We start from the raw sequence: 16,335 nt of genomic DNA on the forward strand, positions 1-16,335 counted from the left end.
TGCGATTCCGAAGAAGAATTGAGAAAAACTAATTGGTTTTTTGGACCAGACTGGTTGCAAAACGATAACCATGCAAATCACCCTCGTAAAAAAGAGGATAATCGTTTAATCATTGATAAATCAACACCAGTAGAATCGAATGTTATGACTATCCAAGTCAAAAATCTTTATGAAATTGAGAATAGAATTATTCCTCTAGAAAAAATCAACAACCTCGAGAAAACTAAGCGAATCACGTCGTACGTACTACGATTCTTGAAAAATAGGATCTATAAAAAACTGAGTAAACCTAGCAAAACAAAGCTAGAACGTAACTTTCCTGAACTTAAGCACCTTCCAAATGAATTTGGCGGAGTGGTTAAATTAGACGAGCTAAATTTAGCCATGAAACTTTTGATTCGAAACAATCAATTAGTCTATAAAATCGAAGAAAATCCTAAGGAAAACCAATTCTTAGACAAAGATAATGTCAATTCACCTTCTGATCAGATTGTATACCAACACAATCGAATTAGTGGTAAAAACAAATTACCAATAATAGAAACCAAGTCTAGATTAGCAAATCTAATAATTCAAAAAATTCATAGAGAAAACCTACATGTAGGTCCAATGACTACATTAGGAATTGTTCTTGAATCGTACGCTGGCACTCGTTGGAGAGCAGCTGTAAAGAAAGTTTTGGATAATTGTTCTACTTGTAGAAAAGCTAACAACCATCCATTTAGAGAAGCTCCACCTGGAAACCTTCCAGAAAGACGTACCACTGAAAGTCGACCCTTTCAACACATAGGTGTAGATTTTATGGGTCCGTTTAAAACTTATATAAGAAATTCGAATGATATTGAAAAATGTCATATCGCACTTTTTACTTGTACGACTACTAGGCTAGTACATCTTGAACGTGTACCAAACCTGTCCACTGACGAATTTCTTCTCGCACTCTCTCGTTTTATGAGTAGGAGAGGATACCCTGATTCGATAACATCTGATAACGCCGCAACATTTAAGTTGACAGCGGAGATATTAGATAGACATTCCGAAAAAGAAGACAATTTCTTAGCAGAACTAGCTTTCGAAAAAATTGACCAATTGAAAACTAATGTTTTAGAAAAAGAAATGACGAAAAAAGGTATCAAATGGTACTTTAATACCGCATTAGCTCCTTGGCAAGGAGGCTTTTATGAACGACTCGTAGGAGTTGTTAAAAAAGCACTAAAACATAGTTTAGGCGAAAGCCATCATAGAGTTAAAGACCTCGAAACTATTATGGCTGAATGTGAAAGTTTAGTAAATAGACGACCTTTGACTTATATCGACGAAGATAGTGAAGACTGTAAAGTCTTGAGACCTATAGACATTATTACACCAGGATTGTATTTTTCAATCTTTGATGATAACGGTCTAAGAGATGAGTACTACGAATATACTCAAAATTTTAGAGAAGTTCAAAAACATATCAAACGTTTTTGGAATATTTTCATAAGAGATTATCTTAAACAAACCAAAAATTTTCAATCTGTCGCTCAACCAAACCGAGCTCATTCGAATTTGATAAAACCCATTTTAGGAGAAGTAGTTCTTCTCGTAGATGAAAACGTCCCCCGTGGAAAATGGAAAATTGGAATTCTAACTGAATTACTAAAAGGTAGAGACGGAGAGATACGATCTGTTCGTGTCCGCACTACGCAAAAACGCAAAAAGAGAGATGGCACTCTCCCTTACAAACCTTTCAAGATTCAAGAGATAACGCGACCATTGCGATTAGTCATTCCGTTAGAATTGAGACCTCAACCAAAAGAAGAGGACGAAAAAATTGAAACAAAAACCGTAACTGTAAATCTGGCTAGAATAAAAGAGCCAAAATTTAAGCAAACTGAGAAACGAATGTTTCGTCCAGTTATCGAAACTCAAAACGAAGATTTCAGAAAAAATCTCCAAAGAAGACCAAAGTTCAGTCTTTGGAATATATGGACCATCCTCCTCATGATGTGCATTCTTGCAACGACAGCATCAGCAAATATGCTACAAAACCTGAGTCCAAACCAGCATAGTAATGAGTACACTACGACCTTAACGACACCAACCACGGAAATGGTCCCACCAACATCAACTACCTCACCGATCGTTACCACCACTATCGAAGTGACCACGACTCGGAAGAAAATCACTACAAAAACTACTGTGAAAACAACCCCGTCGACTACGGTAACAACTCCGTCGACTACGGTAACAACAACAACAAACCCACCGACCACGGTGACAACTCGAAAGCTTACAACCAGAACAACCCCTTCAACTACTCAGAGTACCACAACTGAGACGACCAGTCTGTCCACCACGACACCGTCTCCTACGACGACCGTTTTTCAAACCACAACTACTACTGCTCCAATTTTGGAAAAAATTGTAGATGGAATTAGACCAAAACCAGAAGGACAGCGAAGATCAGTAACCACTACTGAGCCTCCAACACAACTCACTACGGTCCCTGCGACAAGACCTACTACTGTCCCTACGACGAAGAAAATCACGACCACAGTGTCTACAACCAGCCCACCAGAAAACTCACTTATGAAAACTCTCCAGGAAATTCACGACAGTAAGTCTCGTCTAGATTGTACTAAATATGGTGTAAATCTATTAGACGAAGAAAACATGACCAACCACTCTAATTCAGTGTGTACCGAAAATTGGTGTGATCACACAATTTTGACTAAAAAGAAAATCACTGAAGTTTTGATCCCTCCTGAATTTACTTTGCATAAGCATAGAGTAGTTTGGAAAAAATCGATAGGAACCCAGTACATAATTATTGAGAAAACTTGTCCACCAATAGACTATTGCTGGAAAGCATTGAAACATTTCGATTGCATTTTATGCACAAGATTTCTGTTCAACCCTCAGTGTCACCCAAAAACAACCATAAGTATAGTAATCCTTTTGATCGCAATTATAATGAAAATAATTTCACTCTTTTGGCATAGAAAGAAATTATGGAAACTATTCATACTTATGTGTTGCTGGTGCAATTTTTGTGAAAAAATTAGTAGATTCTTTTCTGCAAAGAAAAGAGACGAGAATCTCGAAATAGAGGAAATAGAAATGGTCCCATTAAGGAAACCAACAGTGACTCAAAGACTAAATAATGTTAGAAATTGGAGACATAAATTTAGAAGAAATGGAAACTATTCCAGATCTGAACCTAGTACTAAGACTATGAAAAGAAGTTATACAACTTCCGCTCAACCAAGAAAGCAACTTTTTGAAATAAGTACTGTTGTAGAAAATGGTGTAGAAGTTTTGAAAATTCAAAAAACCGCATCTAGGACACCGTCCCCCTCTATGTTAGCCATTGCAACTATCTGCCTTTTAATCGCCTCGGCGGCGGCAGACGTGTGTGACGAAACTTTCCCTATCACACACGAGGAAACCGCGTGCAATGAACATGGCATTTGTCGTATTGAGAAAACAGAAGATATCTTCTTTACACCGCAAACCAAAACTATCTGTCTACAAGTCGTATCTCAAAAGAACGTTATTTTGAAGTTCAAATTAACAGTCGATCACCATTTTCGGAAATGCCATAAAGGCCCAATTTTGTTTACTAAAAACGTTACCGTACATGCCGATAGCGCTAAAAGGTGCCACGGTATGGGAGAATGTGTAGATAGGAAATGCCTAGATGTAGGACCTAACTCCAAACTCAGTGAATTCCCAGAAGGAAATAAGTATCCAGGGCATACATACTGTTCTAGCAGTTGTGGAGGCTTATGGTGTAAATGCTTATTACCTACTGAAGGATGTCTTTTTTATAGAACTTATGCAGTCCCTACGACTGACGATAAGTTCCAAATCTATTCTTGTGAGGCTTGGTCAAATGCTATAAATTTTCAAGCTGGACTGACTCTCGACAATCAAAAAATTGAACAAGTCTTTCTAATTCAAGAAGGTGACGACTACCAAATCAATTTTAAATATGGTCAAAATAAGGACCAAGAAATTGACATCAAATTGAGATTACTGACAATCACAGAAGAAACTGGCTTAAGTATTTTAGGTAAAAAGTTCATCCAAAATAAGGAAAAAATTGCTTTAGCTTCAATTTCGGATGAAATTTTTCCCTTGGAATGTTTTGAAACTGGTGCATGTAACTATAGAGAAACTTGTTCATGCAACCTAGGAGAAGCCGAAGCACTTTGCGTTTGCAAAGTCCCTGATCTATACAAAATTTTAGATGACATTGATCATAATCTACCTATGATAACCGAAAGATATCACCTAGGTACCACTCCTGACAACATTCCTACTATTAGGACAAAACATTGTAATTTCCATATTCAAGTAATTATGGAACAAAGTTATAATGTTAGCGTGACTGAATCAAAAATTGACTGTAGTATTGAAAAAACCACCCCGTACACCGGCTGTTATAATTGTCTCAAGGGCGCCAGCCAAAACGTCACGTGTAAATCTAAAGAACCGACACATGCTAAAATTAGCTGTGATAACGGTGAATTCGTAGACATTTTGACCTGCGATAAAACCGGAATCGTAAATGAAATTCATAGGAAATTTTCAAAATCTATCCTAACTGGCGTCTGCGCAGTTACTTGTGGAACTAAAAATAATTCTTACAAAATAGAAGGAACACTGACATATGTATCCCATACATCATTATTTGAATATCTGAACCAAGTACTCCATTCTGAAAAAAGTATTTCGGAAATCCACCCGTGGCACATCCCTGATGTATGGACGCTGTGGAATAATTTGACAAAAGGACTGATCCCTATCGTCCTCGCGATCGCAGGGATGATCATTTCATCAATCCTGATTTACTTATGCTGCATCCCAGCATGCACAGCATGCTTAAGTAGAAAAGGACGCCATATCCGGCGTTAAAACCCCAACCAAGATGATGAAACCCCTCGATCTCAAGCAAAAATAAAATTTCAAATCACTATGTTCCAATTACTCGTCAAACTTCTTTCTTCACTAATTAAATTTGGTGAAAATTCCAAAATTCCGAAAAACGTTATTAGAAACATTTTGAAAATTTCAGAATCAAATAAAAATTTACAGAATCAATTTTATAACGCCACCATCTTGCGTGGCCCCCGGAAGATAACGGAGTTGCTCCGTCATTTAGTTAATTCTTCTCCCCCCACCTTTTTCTGTATTTCATCCTGCCTGTCTTCATCCCTATAATGTACCAACAATAGTTGGAATTCAGATTTCCTTGAAACTTTGTTTTCCTTTTTGTTTTTCCCCCCCCCCCCCCCTTTTTCAATTGGCAAATGGACACTGACAACGGCAGCAACCACACCTGTTCAACAAATGCGTGCTTCAACTACGACTCTCTGCCAACAAATGCTCGGAACCCCGATAACCATGGCAACTCTTGACAACTACCCATTTTGGCGGCCCGATCCAAATTGCCATTCAACTGCGTATCATTCAATCTTCCCGCCGCCGGAGTATCGCGACCAGGAATTACTCGCGATTACTGATCACCAGAACACGATTACGTCACCGTCATCTCCCACAAAGGAACAAGCCGTGTTTCCCTTTCTATGGCGAATACCTATGCTTAATTGATCGACAATCTTCAACAATGCCTCTTACCCAACCTACCGAAGCCCTTAACGACCGGCAAAACTGGAATACTGGATAAGCGGAACACTATATAAGAACACCTGCCGCCTCATCTACACCCTCTTCTGCCGAAGGAGAACCACCATCTCCTTTGTCAATCACTTTCACCTGCTGCCCATCGTCTGCTGCCCCCGTCTGCCGTCCTTGCTACCATTCCCCATCTACAATTCCCCTCATTATTCTTGATATCCCCATTTCTTATATTGACTTATTTACTTATATTTTGTACCTCAATAAATTCATCTACCACTGAACCGTCTAGCCATACCGATTACTATAGTCCATCCGGAGTATAGTCTCTTTACCAAGGGCATTTCGGTGGAGCGCAGTTGTAAGTACTGGGCCAAACAAATAGACTTCCGGAAGATCAGACAAGAAAGCGATCAAAAAAAGTTCAGAGAATTTGTAACAGGTGATCCTGGTAGATCTGATAGATCACATGATTTCAGTGTGTAATTTGCTTGCACTTGAAAAATCTTTGCCGATTGACCTCTAGTGACCGAAGATTCAGTTAAAGAGCTTTGTGGATTTACGAAAGTTGCTGAGCTATCGAAAATCGTCCTATCGTGGAGATTGGGGTCGGGTCAGTTTGGAGATATGGAACGTAACCTATATCATTGGAAAGCTGAGAAGCCGCGGATTTCAAATATATATTCAGTTTTTTTGAAAAATGACAAATAATCGCTTTTTTTACACACGAAAATTGCAAAAATTTGTGATTTTTCCGAACTTTGACCTAGTTTTCTCGGACACCATGAATCGAGGGCAAAAATTGACTATATATTTGGAATCAGTGGTTTCTCAGCTTTCCAATGATATAGTTTACGTTCCATATCTCCAAACTGACTCCATAATCTTGAGGTGAGCTCAATTATAGATCTGAGACCAATTTCAGGATAACAACCACAAACTTTCAGAAGGCTAGAAATCAAAACTTTCAGCTTTTTCGTAAACTGATGAAGAATAGCTTTTTCAGCTTTTCCAGTTCTCTCAGATAAGCCCAAAATTATGGTTACTGTCAGAAACCTATAAAAAAGTGCTCAGACTGTCCAGAATCTGGAGTGTTGAACACTCTAAGTCGACACCAAATGCGGCTCTTTTAGCTTTTCCAGACGATTTATGGCGCCTTATTCAGGAATGAGCAGAGAGCGGCGAAATTTGGATTCTGAAGGCTCAGATCACGACTGTGGTTCATTCAGTCTCTACATAGCCATATCAGAAGTCTACGAAGCTTCGCGAGGGAGGTATTAACCGCGCTCTACCGAGAAAAAGAGACTCAGAAAAAAATTGGCATTTTTCAAGGGCATTTCGGTGGAGCGCACTTGTAAGAAGCGTGCCGTGCTAATATTCAGAAACTGAAATTGTGACGAATTCAGCCACATTTCGAGTTATTACTGAAAAAACCAGAAGGGAACTGAAAAAGGAAAAAGGAAGAAGAAAACTAAATGAAGACGTCTTCTCCCACTCAACGACTGATTCAATTAAACGGACCCTTCAATTCTTCCACTATTACGAGAGGCTACAACTACGACGACTCATTGTTTCTTTTTTCAAGTGAGAGAGGAGGAGGAGAGGAAGAGGTTTATAAACAATTCTGGAAGATTCTTCTCAAATTTCGTCACTAAACGAAAAATTTTCGGTGGAGGAGGAGGGCGATCTTTGGTTTTACTAAAAAAAATCGACAGGAAAACGTCATTTTCAGATAGTTTTTAAGGGAATTTCCGACATAAGTTGCAGTCTTTAGGCAGAATTTGAGAGCAAGCGTCGGGAGCTCAAATACTCGAAAATTATCGAAATTTTTAGAGAAAAGCGTAGGTTTTACCAAAAAATATATGATTTTCGATCATTTTCGACTGAAAAATCACTGGTTTATACCGGAAAATGATACATCCGAGCAGTTTACCGCCAGAAACAAGTATTTTTAGAAAATTGGAGCATTTTTAACGAGGAAACACCATTTTTGACCGATGAAACCGTTTTCCGGAAATTGTTGGTGTATTTTAATGAAAAATATGTTTTCTGCGACGAAAAACGGCATTTTTAACTTCTAAAATTGGAGTTTTCAGTCAAAAATAAGAATTTCCGACTAGAAAATAATAAAAATACATATTTCAGCTGAAAATTAGTATTTTACGACAAGAAAATTCTTATTTTAAAAGAAAAATACTATTTTACGGTTTTATATCTGAAAAAAACAGTTTTTGAGCGAAAATTTGCAAAAAATCAGCCGAAAACACGTATTTTTAGTTGAAAATTGATATCTTACAGCATTTTTTAATCGAAAATACAAGTGTTTGTGAGTAAAAATCGGAAATTTCAGCTAAAAATCCGATTTTTCACTAAAATTAATTTTTTTTTCAAAATTTTACAAGAAAAATGTTTTCTGCATTAAAAAACAACGTTTTTCTTCTAAAATTTTATAAAATTTGAATTTTTCGAGTAAAAAATGGTGAAAAATTGAATTTTTTAATGAAAAACTCGCAAAAAACCGATTTCTTCACTGTTCAAAATTTTGAAAAAAAAATGTTTTTCGGTTTTTCCTCCAATTTTTACAAACAATGTTGGCAGAAAATTACGCATTCATGTGGACTAACATAAAAGATTTTTCCAAAAGATAAAAATACAATTTTTCAAAAAAAAGATGGGCAAGAGAGATAACTACGCGGAGATAAATCTACGGCAAAAATTCGAATAAAAAAGTTTTTTGAATAAGAAAAAAGCTTACAACATAACGGCCAAAAACCTGTGGTCGTCGGAAAATTGTTCGAGTCGGAAATGAACAATTTCCGCGTCGTTTTTCTCTATTTTATTATTTCTATTCAAAGATTTTTGACGACAATTCGCGCATTGTACGCAAACACCGTGGGGTACGCAAACACCGAATGCGACGCGCCCGAAAATTTTTGAAAATGGGATTTCTAGGTAGATCAGGAGAAATAGTGGTGATGAAATAGTTGAAAACGAAACGTCTGGAAATAGACAAGTGCGAGAAATTTCAAAAAATTGCAAAAAAAGAGAAGTAATGTCAAAAAACAATGAATGTGGGAAGGGAAATTCGAGTACTGGTGGTCACTTGTTGAATACTGAGTTGAAAAAAGTGTCAGAAACATCCAAATATTTTGTACCTGTGTATAAATAATCCCGAAAGATTCCGCGAGACTGGCCTAGTTAGAAATTTTCGTGGAGTAGCAAAAATTCGAAATTTCAGACGTTAATATCTCGAACAGTGAGGGTCCACAGCAAAAACAAAAAACATATAATCAAATAACTCATGCTAATGTGTCTACAGCAATTATTCGACTGGTACAGTAGCCAGACAAGTTCGCTTCAATAATAAAATTTAGTTTCTCACTAGAGCGCTCTTGTATGTGTTCCACAAACAACATATGTACTTGAGCTTTAGGCAAATCGTTTAAAGCGAAGTTCTAGCATCTTCTATATCGATAACCACTGAATTTGTTGGTTTTACGATGTGGCCTGTGTGTTTCATTTACTGAATAAGTACCAACTGACTATTCAAAAGACAAAGAATCGTTGAAATGCTTAAAATGTATCTTTCCTCATCTTCTCAGTGTAAGGAGTCAAAAGATCAGTAATACAAGCTTACAAGAGAAATCTTTGGAGACGCCACTTTCAAACGACTTATAAATTTGGTTATAGGTATTTTCGACTACTGGGAGTCCATTTCGGCAGTCAAAACCTGCTAAATGTCTTTGCGAGCCGAGTTATGAGCTCTCAAATTTTTCATATGGTTAAGCCTGTTCACATGGAATTCCAAATCGACAAGTAGTACACGCAAGATGTTTTCATTTTTGCAACGTACGAGCACAGGCGAACCGCTGGGGAACACAAATGGAACCTCGCGGTGGCGTATATACCGCCAATTTGGAATTCCATGTGAACAGGCCTGAGTATTTGAAAAGTTTGAGAGCTCATAACTCGGCTCGCAGAGATATTTAGCAGGTTTTGACTGCAGAAATGGACTCCCTGTGGTCGAAAATACCTACAGTAGCGAGCATAAGTGAGTACCCCTAGGTACTTTTATGTGTAACTCAGCTGAATCATGTCCTTTTTGCCTAAACTTTTTTTTGAAAGGAAGCCAAAATATTCAGCAATACGAATATATGTTTTTTGAAAAACTTCCATCACTGATTTTTTCGATAATCGATTTTTCCTGATCTTGATTTGAAAATCCGAAAAAAACTTTTTATTTTTCTCTTGGAGTTATTGAGTTTTTAATGTCAAAATGATGGAACATGTTCAAATAAACAAAAAATTATGTTGAATTGGCTTCTCAACTCCTGAGCATCGTGCTAGAGCTCCAGAAGTCAAAAGTAGTGCCTTCGAAAAAATCTTCATAACTCCTCAAAAAAAGCTTCAAATTAGCCAAAACATGCACCAAAAGACGTGTCTTGAGTTTTTCTACAAACCAACATCAAAAAATTACAGATTAAGAAAAAATAATTTTTCTAATTTTTTTCACTAAATTTTTTTTAAATTCCTATTTTTCTCAATTTCTGGTATTTTCTGACTACAACACGAACAAGGAACACATAAATGTGTTTTATTATGTGTGATAAAACATCTTGCATGCAGTATTTGAAAGTTATGTTTGTTTTTCATCCAGAAAATACCAGAAATTGAGAAAAAATAGGAATAAAAAAAATTTTAGTGAAAAAATTTGAAAAGTTATTTTTTCTTAAACTGTAATTTTTTGATGTTGGTTTGTAGAAAAACTCAAGACACATCTTTTGATGCATGTTTTGGCTAATTTGAAGCCTTTTTTGAGGAGTTATGAAGATTTTTTCGAAGGCACTACTTTTGACTTCTGGAGCTCTAGCACGATGCTCAGGAGTTGAGAAGCCAATTCAACATAATTTTTTGTTTATTTGAACATGTTCCATCATTTTGACATTAAAAACTCAATAACTCCAAGAGAAAAATAAAAAGTTTTTTTCGGATTTTCAAATCAAGATCAGGAAAAATCGATTATCGAAAAAATCAGTGATGGAAGTTTTTCAAAAAACGTATATTCGTATTGCTGAATATTTTGGCTTCCTTTTAAAAAAAAGTTTAGGCAAAACGGACATGATTCAGCTGAGTTACACATAGAAGTACCTAGGGGTACTCACTTATGCTCGCTACTGTATAACCAAATTTATAGGTCGTTTTAAAGTGGCGTCTCCAAAGACTTCCCTTGTTAGAACAGTTTAATCCTTCAAAAAATATTTCTTACTGTCATGGACGCACGTTCTGACGTCAAACCCTTTTTCTAATTGTTTCTATAACACTATTGATAAGGAGTATATATAAGTCGCGTTGTCCTGTCCGACTGTTCGAGATCGGTTTTTGTGAGTCTTACCTTTTGTTTGATTTTTGTTTGAATATTTTAAGATGAGCAAGTGTTATAGGATGTCTCCTCCAGATATATCGCTAGACCTCAGAGTTCTATGGTTTTCACAACCCCAATGTTATATTATTACATTACGTTATGCGTATTAAAGAAAAACAACATTTGTAGGTATTCTAAGTTTTTCAGTGAAAATGTGTAAATTTCGAATGCTTGCCATAACTTCATATTGTCATACCAACTTTACCAAATTTTAGTTCATTTTGTGCATCGAATCTTCATTTTTGATGCTAAAAACTTATAGAATTCCGATATGCAACAGTTTCCTACAAGGGAAGTCTTTGAAGACGCCACTTTCAATCGACCTATAAATTTGGTCATAGGTATTTTCGACCACAGGGAGTCCATTTCTGCAGTCAAAACCTGCTAAATATCTCTGCGAGCCAAGTTACGAGCTCTCAAACTTGTCATATGGTTTAGCCATTTCACACGGAGTTCCAAATCGGCAAGTAGTATATGCAAGAGAAATGGAACCGCGCGGTGGCGTATAAGCGGCCGATTTGGAATTCCATGTAAACAGGCATAACCATATGAAAACTTTGAGAGCTCGTAACTTGGCTCTCAGAGATATTTAGCAGGTTTTGATTACAGAAATGGACTCCTTGTGGTCGAAAATACTTATGACCAAATTTATAGGTCGTTTGAAAGTGGCGTCTCTAAAGACTTCCCTTGTTAGTCTGTAGTGAACACTATTTCCATCACTTATCAGTTTTTTTCCAACCAATCCTCGTCATTTCCAACACAGCCATGTTTGTTTAAAGAATCGTCAGTGACGTCTGGTTCATACTGTGAATTATTTCGAAATCTTTTGCACATGGTGTCATCTCTTCCTCATATAGTGTCCCACATTTCATTTCTAACTATTTTTTGATTTGGCATTATTTCGCGTTTTATCTTTCCAATCTCTCGCTCTGGAATTGTTTCATATCATAAGCACACCTTTCGTTTCAAACTCACCCATTCGCACATTCACCTATTTTCTATATTTATTGTCTTTCTTTCAGTCATGAATCGAAAATCATTCGGAAATCATCGTTTCCGTGGAGGAGCACATCGCGATGTCAAACAGTTATCTCGAAATAAAAGTCGATTCGACTACGATGACGAGCCTGCAGTACCAGGTAACATTTCTGTGCTACTTATCTCTCTTATCGTTGATATTTTAGTTTCAGTCCGTACCAATACCAATTCTGCAAACAATCGCGGACGTGAGGGTGCTCAACGAAATCCGTTCTATCGTTCCTCAGCATCTATCGCTAATACCGGTGTTCGTAACGCAGCTCTCGTATTCAAATGTCGAGCCGTCGGAGCAGCCAAGAAAGTCGAAGCGAAATGGCTCATCAAGCAACTCCATCAGAAAATCGAGAATTTCAAGCCATTACTTTGGGATGAGAACAACCGTGGCGATTTTGAATGGTTCGTTCGTGATGAGGCCATCGCGTCTAGTATCCAGAAGTACAGTCGCCGTATTTTTCATGAAGAGACTGGAACAAGAGTTGTGCTTGTTTACACCAGAGTTCCAGCTCCATGGATGCAATTGAAACGATCAGAGATAGAAATTATCAATGTAAGCTCTATAGAAAAATCTAATCGATACGACACATTTTACAGAGAGTTGTCGACAAGCGTTACGACGCCGAATACCGCATTCTAGATCTTTCCGAGTTCCACGCTGACGAAGAGTTCACGTCAAGAGACATGCTGATGAATCTCACTAAAGGAAATGTTATGCTCACAGTTCTTGATCGTATCGATGATAAATACGGAAACATCGTAGCGCTTTCACTTGCTGTAAGTTGATCATAGTGTATGCTGCATAATTGTTTTCACGTTTTCAGAGAAATCGAATTCGCCATTTAGATTACGCATCAGGTCTTGTCTCCATCGCAAAGTTTGTTAAAGAATTGGACTTCAGCCACAATCATGTTAGTTGAAAATTCGAATAGTCTTCAGTTTAATCTTCGGTTGTTTAGATTTCTGCCGAAAAGGATTTGGATAAATTTGCCGGATTACCAGTGGAAAAGTTCTTCTTCGAAGGAAATCCAATCGTCGAAACATTCACACAGAAACCATCATATATCAGGTTACCTCGTTTAAACATTTTACAGAATCAGCAGCTCTACTCCATTATTAGTTTATTATTCCATATCATTGTTCCCCTGTTATCATCGCTTTCCCTCTGTTCTCTTAATTCAAATCTGCCAATTCAGCTATATTCACAAGACGTTCCCGAGATGCAACCTGCTGGTGAGTTTTTTTGAAGTTGAAGAATTCATGTGAAATTTAATAAACTTCCAGGATGGAGTCGAAGTGAAACCCCTGGTCACTGAACCTGAACCCACTGAACCACTGGTCACTGAACCTGAGGTCAACATCAATGATGTAATGCCATTCAGAGTGAGACGAGGAATACATGAAAGTTAATACCCACAAGTAATAATTTACAGGCCGGATACTACCCAACCGAACAAATTCGTATTCTTGTCGAGCATTTCGTTGTATCATTCTTTGACCTCTATGATGGAACAGATGGTCAAAGAAATCGGAGGAATCTACACAACGCATATGATGCTGATGCGTCTGTTTTCACACTTACTATCAAACATTTAAGTGGATCACAATTCCAAAGACATCACAATGAGTAAGCAAAGTTTTTCAGTGTACTTCAATTCAGTCTTAACATTTTTAGCGACTGCTACCGTCAATATGCTCAATTATCGCATAATGTCCTCGAACAACAATACTTTGCTCACAAACGCGAAAGCCGGCAAGCTCGCGGAGCTATGGATATCGCAGTTGCTTTGTCGAAGCTACCAACAACTCACCACATGAAGAATACATTCATCGTTGACGTCTTCCTGCACACAAACAATCTTCTCGGATTCACAGTTCAAGGACTATTCCTCGACGGAGACCTTACCAAGGACCCATCTCCAAGCTACTTCAGCAGATCCTTCCTAGTTTCTCCCAGAGAGAATAAGTGAGTTTCCAGTTAGTTCCATGACTATTGATAATTTTCTTTTCAGCACTGTGGCTGTTCTTTCTGACCAACTATTTATTTCGACATCATCACCGGAACGACTAGAAAAGTTCAAAAAGTTGATTGACCAAGCAGCAAAAAACGCAATGACGGAGGCGATGTGCCAGTTCAGTGGAATGATTGCAGCATACAGTGAGAAGTGTCTCGCTGATTGCGAATGGAATTATGCAGTGAGTAGACTCAAGTTGTGTCCAACAAAACAAAACCGTATTTCAGTTGGCCTGCGCAAAGTTCAAGGAAATAAGATCTTCGATTCCAGTCGAAGCATTTTCTCTATGAAAAGTCACCAGTACTATCTTCATTTGATCAATACGTTGACGCATTCTTTTTTACCTTTTATTTCCCTTTTTGTTTCTGTTGATCTCTCTTCCTTTTTCTTTTCCCCTCCCACACCCTTATCCCCCCTCTCGACTAGCTCCATACAAGTTATCACTCGATTCATTATCTCTAAGCAGGCACATATGCCGCTGATTAAAATTAACCCTCTCGCTCTGCTCTAAATTTTGTCAGTATTCATCTAGCAGTAGTTATTAATACATCGAATAGCTTCCACCATTGCTCCCAACCCCATCATTCATTGTCGTTGTGCTCTAACACCCATTCATTTACTTCCTCCATTTTATCTTGAAGTGTGGGTGTCCTGCAGAAGCACTTCGACACCTTCTGGAGTGATTGTGGTCGTCTGAAGTCTTAGTAATAGTCGGTGAATATTGGCAGTTTTTCGATCAGACTTGTCTATCTATAGAGCAGTTTTCTTCAGTGGTTTCAAAAAGGCGATTCTGTACTGTACATTTGCATCATATTAAAATTATACTTTCATAATTTTCTGTCTTCACCTTTTCTTTTGTATTTTCAGAAAATACTTCACAAATTAATTAGTTTTATTGTTCCATTGACCCATTTTATTGTCCCCCGTCCAATTTTTCGAAATCAGATTATTGTAATCTTTCTCTCCCCTCCAATTTTGATTTATTTCCTATCGATCTCTTCTTTTTGCCACTACTACTTTTCTCTCTTGTTCTACCAAATAAAAAATGATAATTTTTTAATATTTTTTAGTTTTTTAGGACAAAATGCTCAATTGTTGGCGGAGCCGCCAGTCACTCACGGCATTTGAACAAAAACCGAATCTCTGGGATCTAAAAAACTGTATAGTAATTCAAAAGATAAATGATATTAACAAAAAAACCACTGTGAATGAGTAAAATGATTTAAAACATCAAATATCAATGAATAGTGAGACATGAACAACTTAATTCACACAACAGTTAAAAAGTATACAGACTTGCAAAATATCGGGCCAAAGTATATTGATTATGTACATCAAAAGTAGCTTTCCATTTGTGTAGTTGAGAACTTTTTGTAGCTACTCGCGTTTTTGAGATTGTGGATTTACGAAGCCCCCTCCGTAAATCCACACAAGCTCAATTCCCATTCAAACCCAAAAACTTCACACATTCCTACCACCCACTAAAAACCAAATGCGCTGTAATAAACTGACTATGAAACATATCATCAAAAGCTAAGAGGCCACATGTCCGACTTGCTCTCTCCATATTGAAACATGATACTACTGGACGCCAGTGTCCAGTGGGGTCCTCCCTGCAGGCACCCCATCAAAACAACACGGGTGTAACCTATTCCGCAGACCTTCCGGACCCTCGTTTTCACTTTTTCATTTCCTTATTCCATTTTGCCTTAGACGTCTGAGGAGGAATCTAATTGAATCGCCTCTCCTCTCCCCCTCAGGGCCTATTGCTTTCTCTTTGTTAAGCGGCTTCTCGAAATGAGTGGTGGGAATGAATACTTCATTATCATCTCTATTGATTTGCTGCCAACGCATGGGAATATATGGAAATTCCCATATGATTTCCTTTTCGCTTTTTGTTGTTTCACATGTTTCTCATGATCTGCTTGGCTTCCAGCAAACAGAGACATTTCGTCATTTTGCGTTTCGTTTTCTATCTTCGAGAGTGTGCCGGTATCGAAAGTAGGTTGTCGTTTTTTTAGCTGACGACTTTTTGATCGCTACTCATGCCATAGTGATATGCGAATATAACGATTGATTAAATTAGTAAACTTTAAAAGCCCGCCACGTACTCATTTTTTGTCCAAATTTTAAATTATTTAACTTTCTGTGTAGATAAATTCTCGGGCTACATTTTTGCAGTTGACAACTTTTTGATAGCTCTTCACGCTTTTGAGATATGAACGGTCAAAGATAACGAAA

At 37.5% G+C, this 16,335-nt stretch overlaps 1 protein-coding gene across 1 annotated transcript; it reads left to right on the forward strand.

The window, feature by feature from the left end:
* Window positions 1-12,071: 12,071 nt before the first annotated feature.
* Window positions 12,072-14,384, forward strand: GCK72_017096 (uncharacterized protein; the record flags this gene model as incomplete). Its single annotated transcript, XM_053731885.1, has 11 exons — window positions 12,072-12,186; window positions 12,238-12,632; window positions 12,677-12,856; window positions 12,904-12,990; window positions 13,039-13,148; window positions 13,276-13,312; window positions 13,364-13,462; window positions 13,513-13,706; window positions 13,755-14,045; window positions 14,092-14,275; window positions 14,322-14,384. 11 exons carry the CDS (start codon window positions 12,072-12,074, stop codon window positions 14,382-14,384), a joined length of 1,755 nt encoding a protein of 584 aa, XP_053580798.1.
* Between the last annotated feature and the right edge of the window lie 1,951 nt (window positions 14,385-16,335).

The sequence above is a fragment of the Caenorhabditis remanei genome, chromosome V (genome assembly GCF_010183535.1).
Source record: "Caenorhabditis remanei strain PX506 chromosome V, whole genome shotgun sequence".
Classification (NCBI taxonomy): Eukaryota; Metazoa; Nematoda; class Chromadorea; order Rhabditida; family Rhabditidae; genus Caenorhabditis; species Caenorhabditis remanei.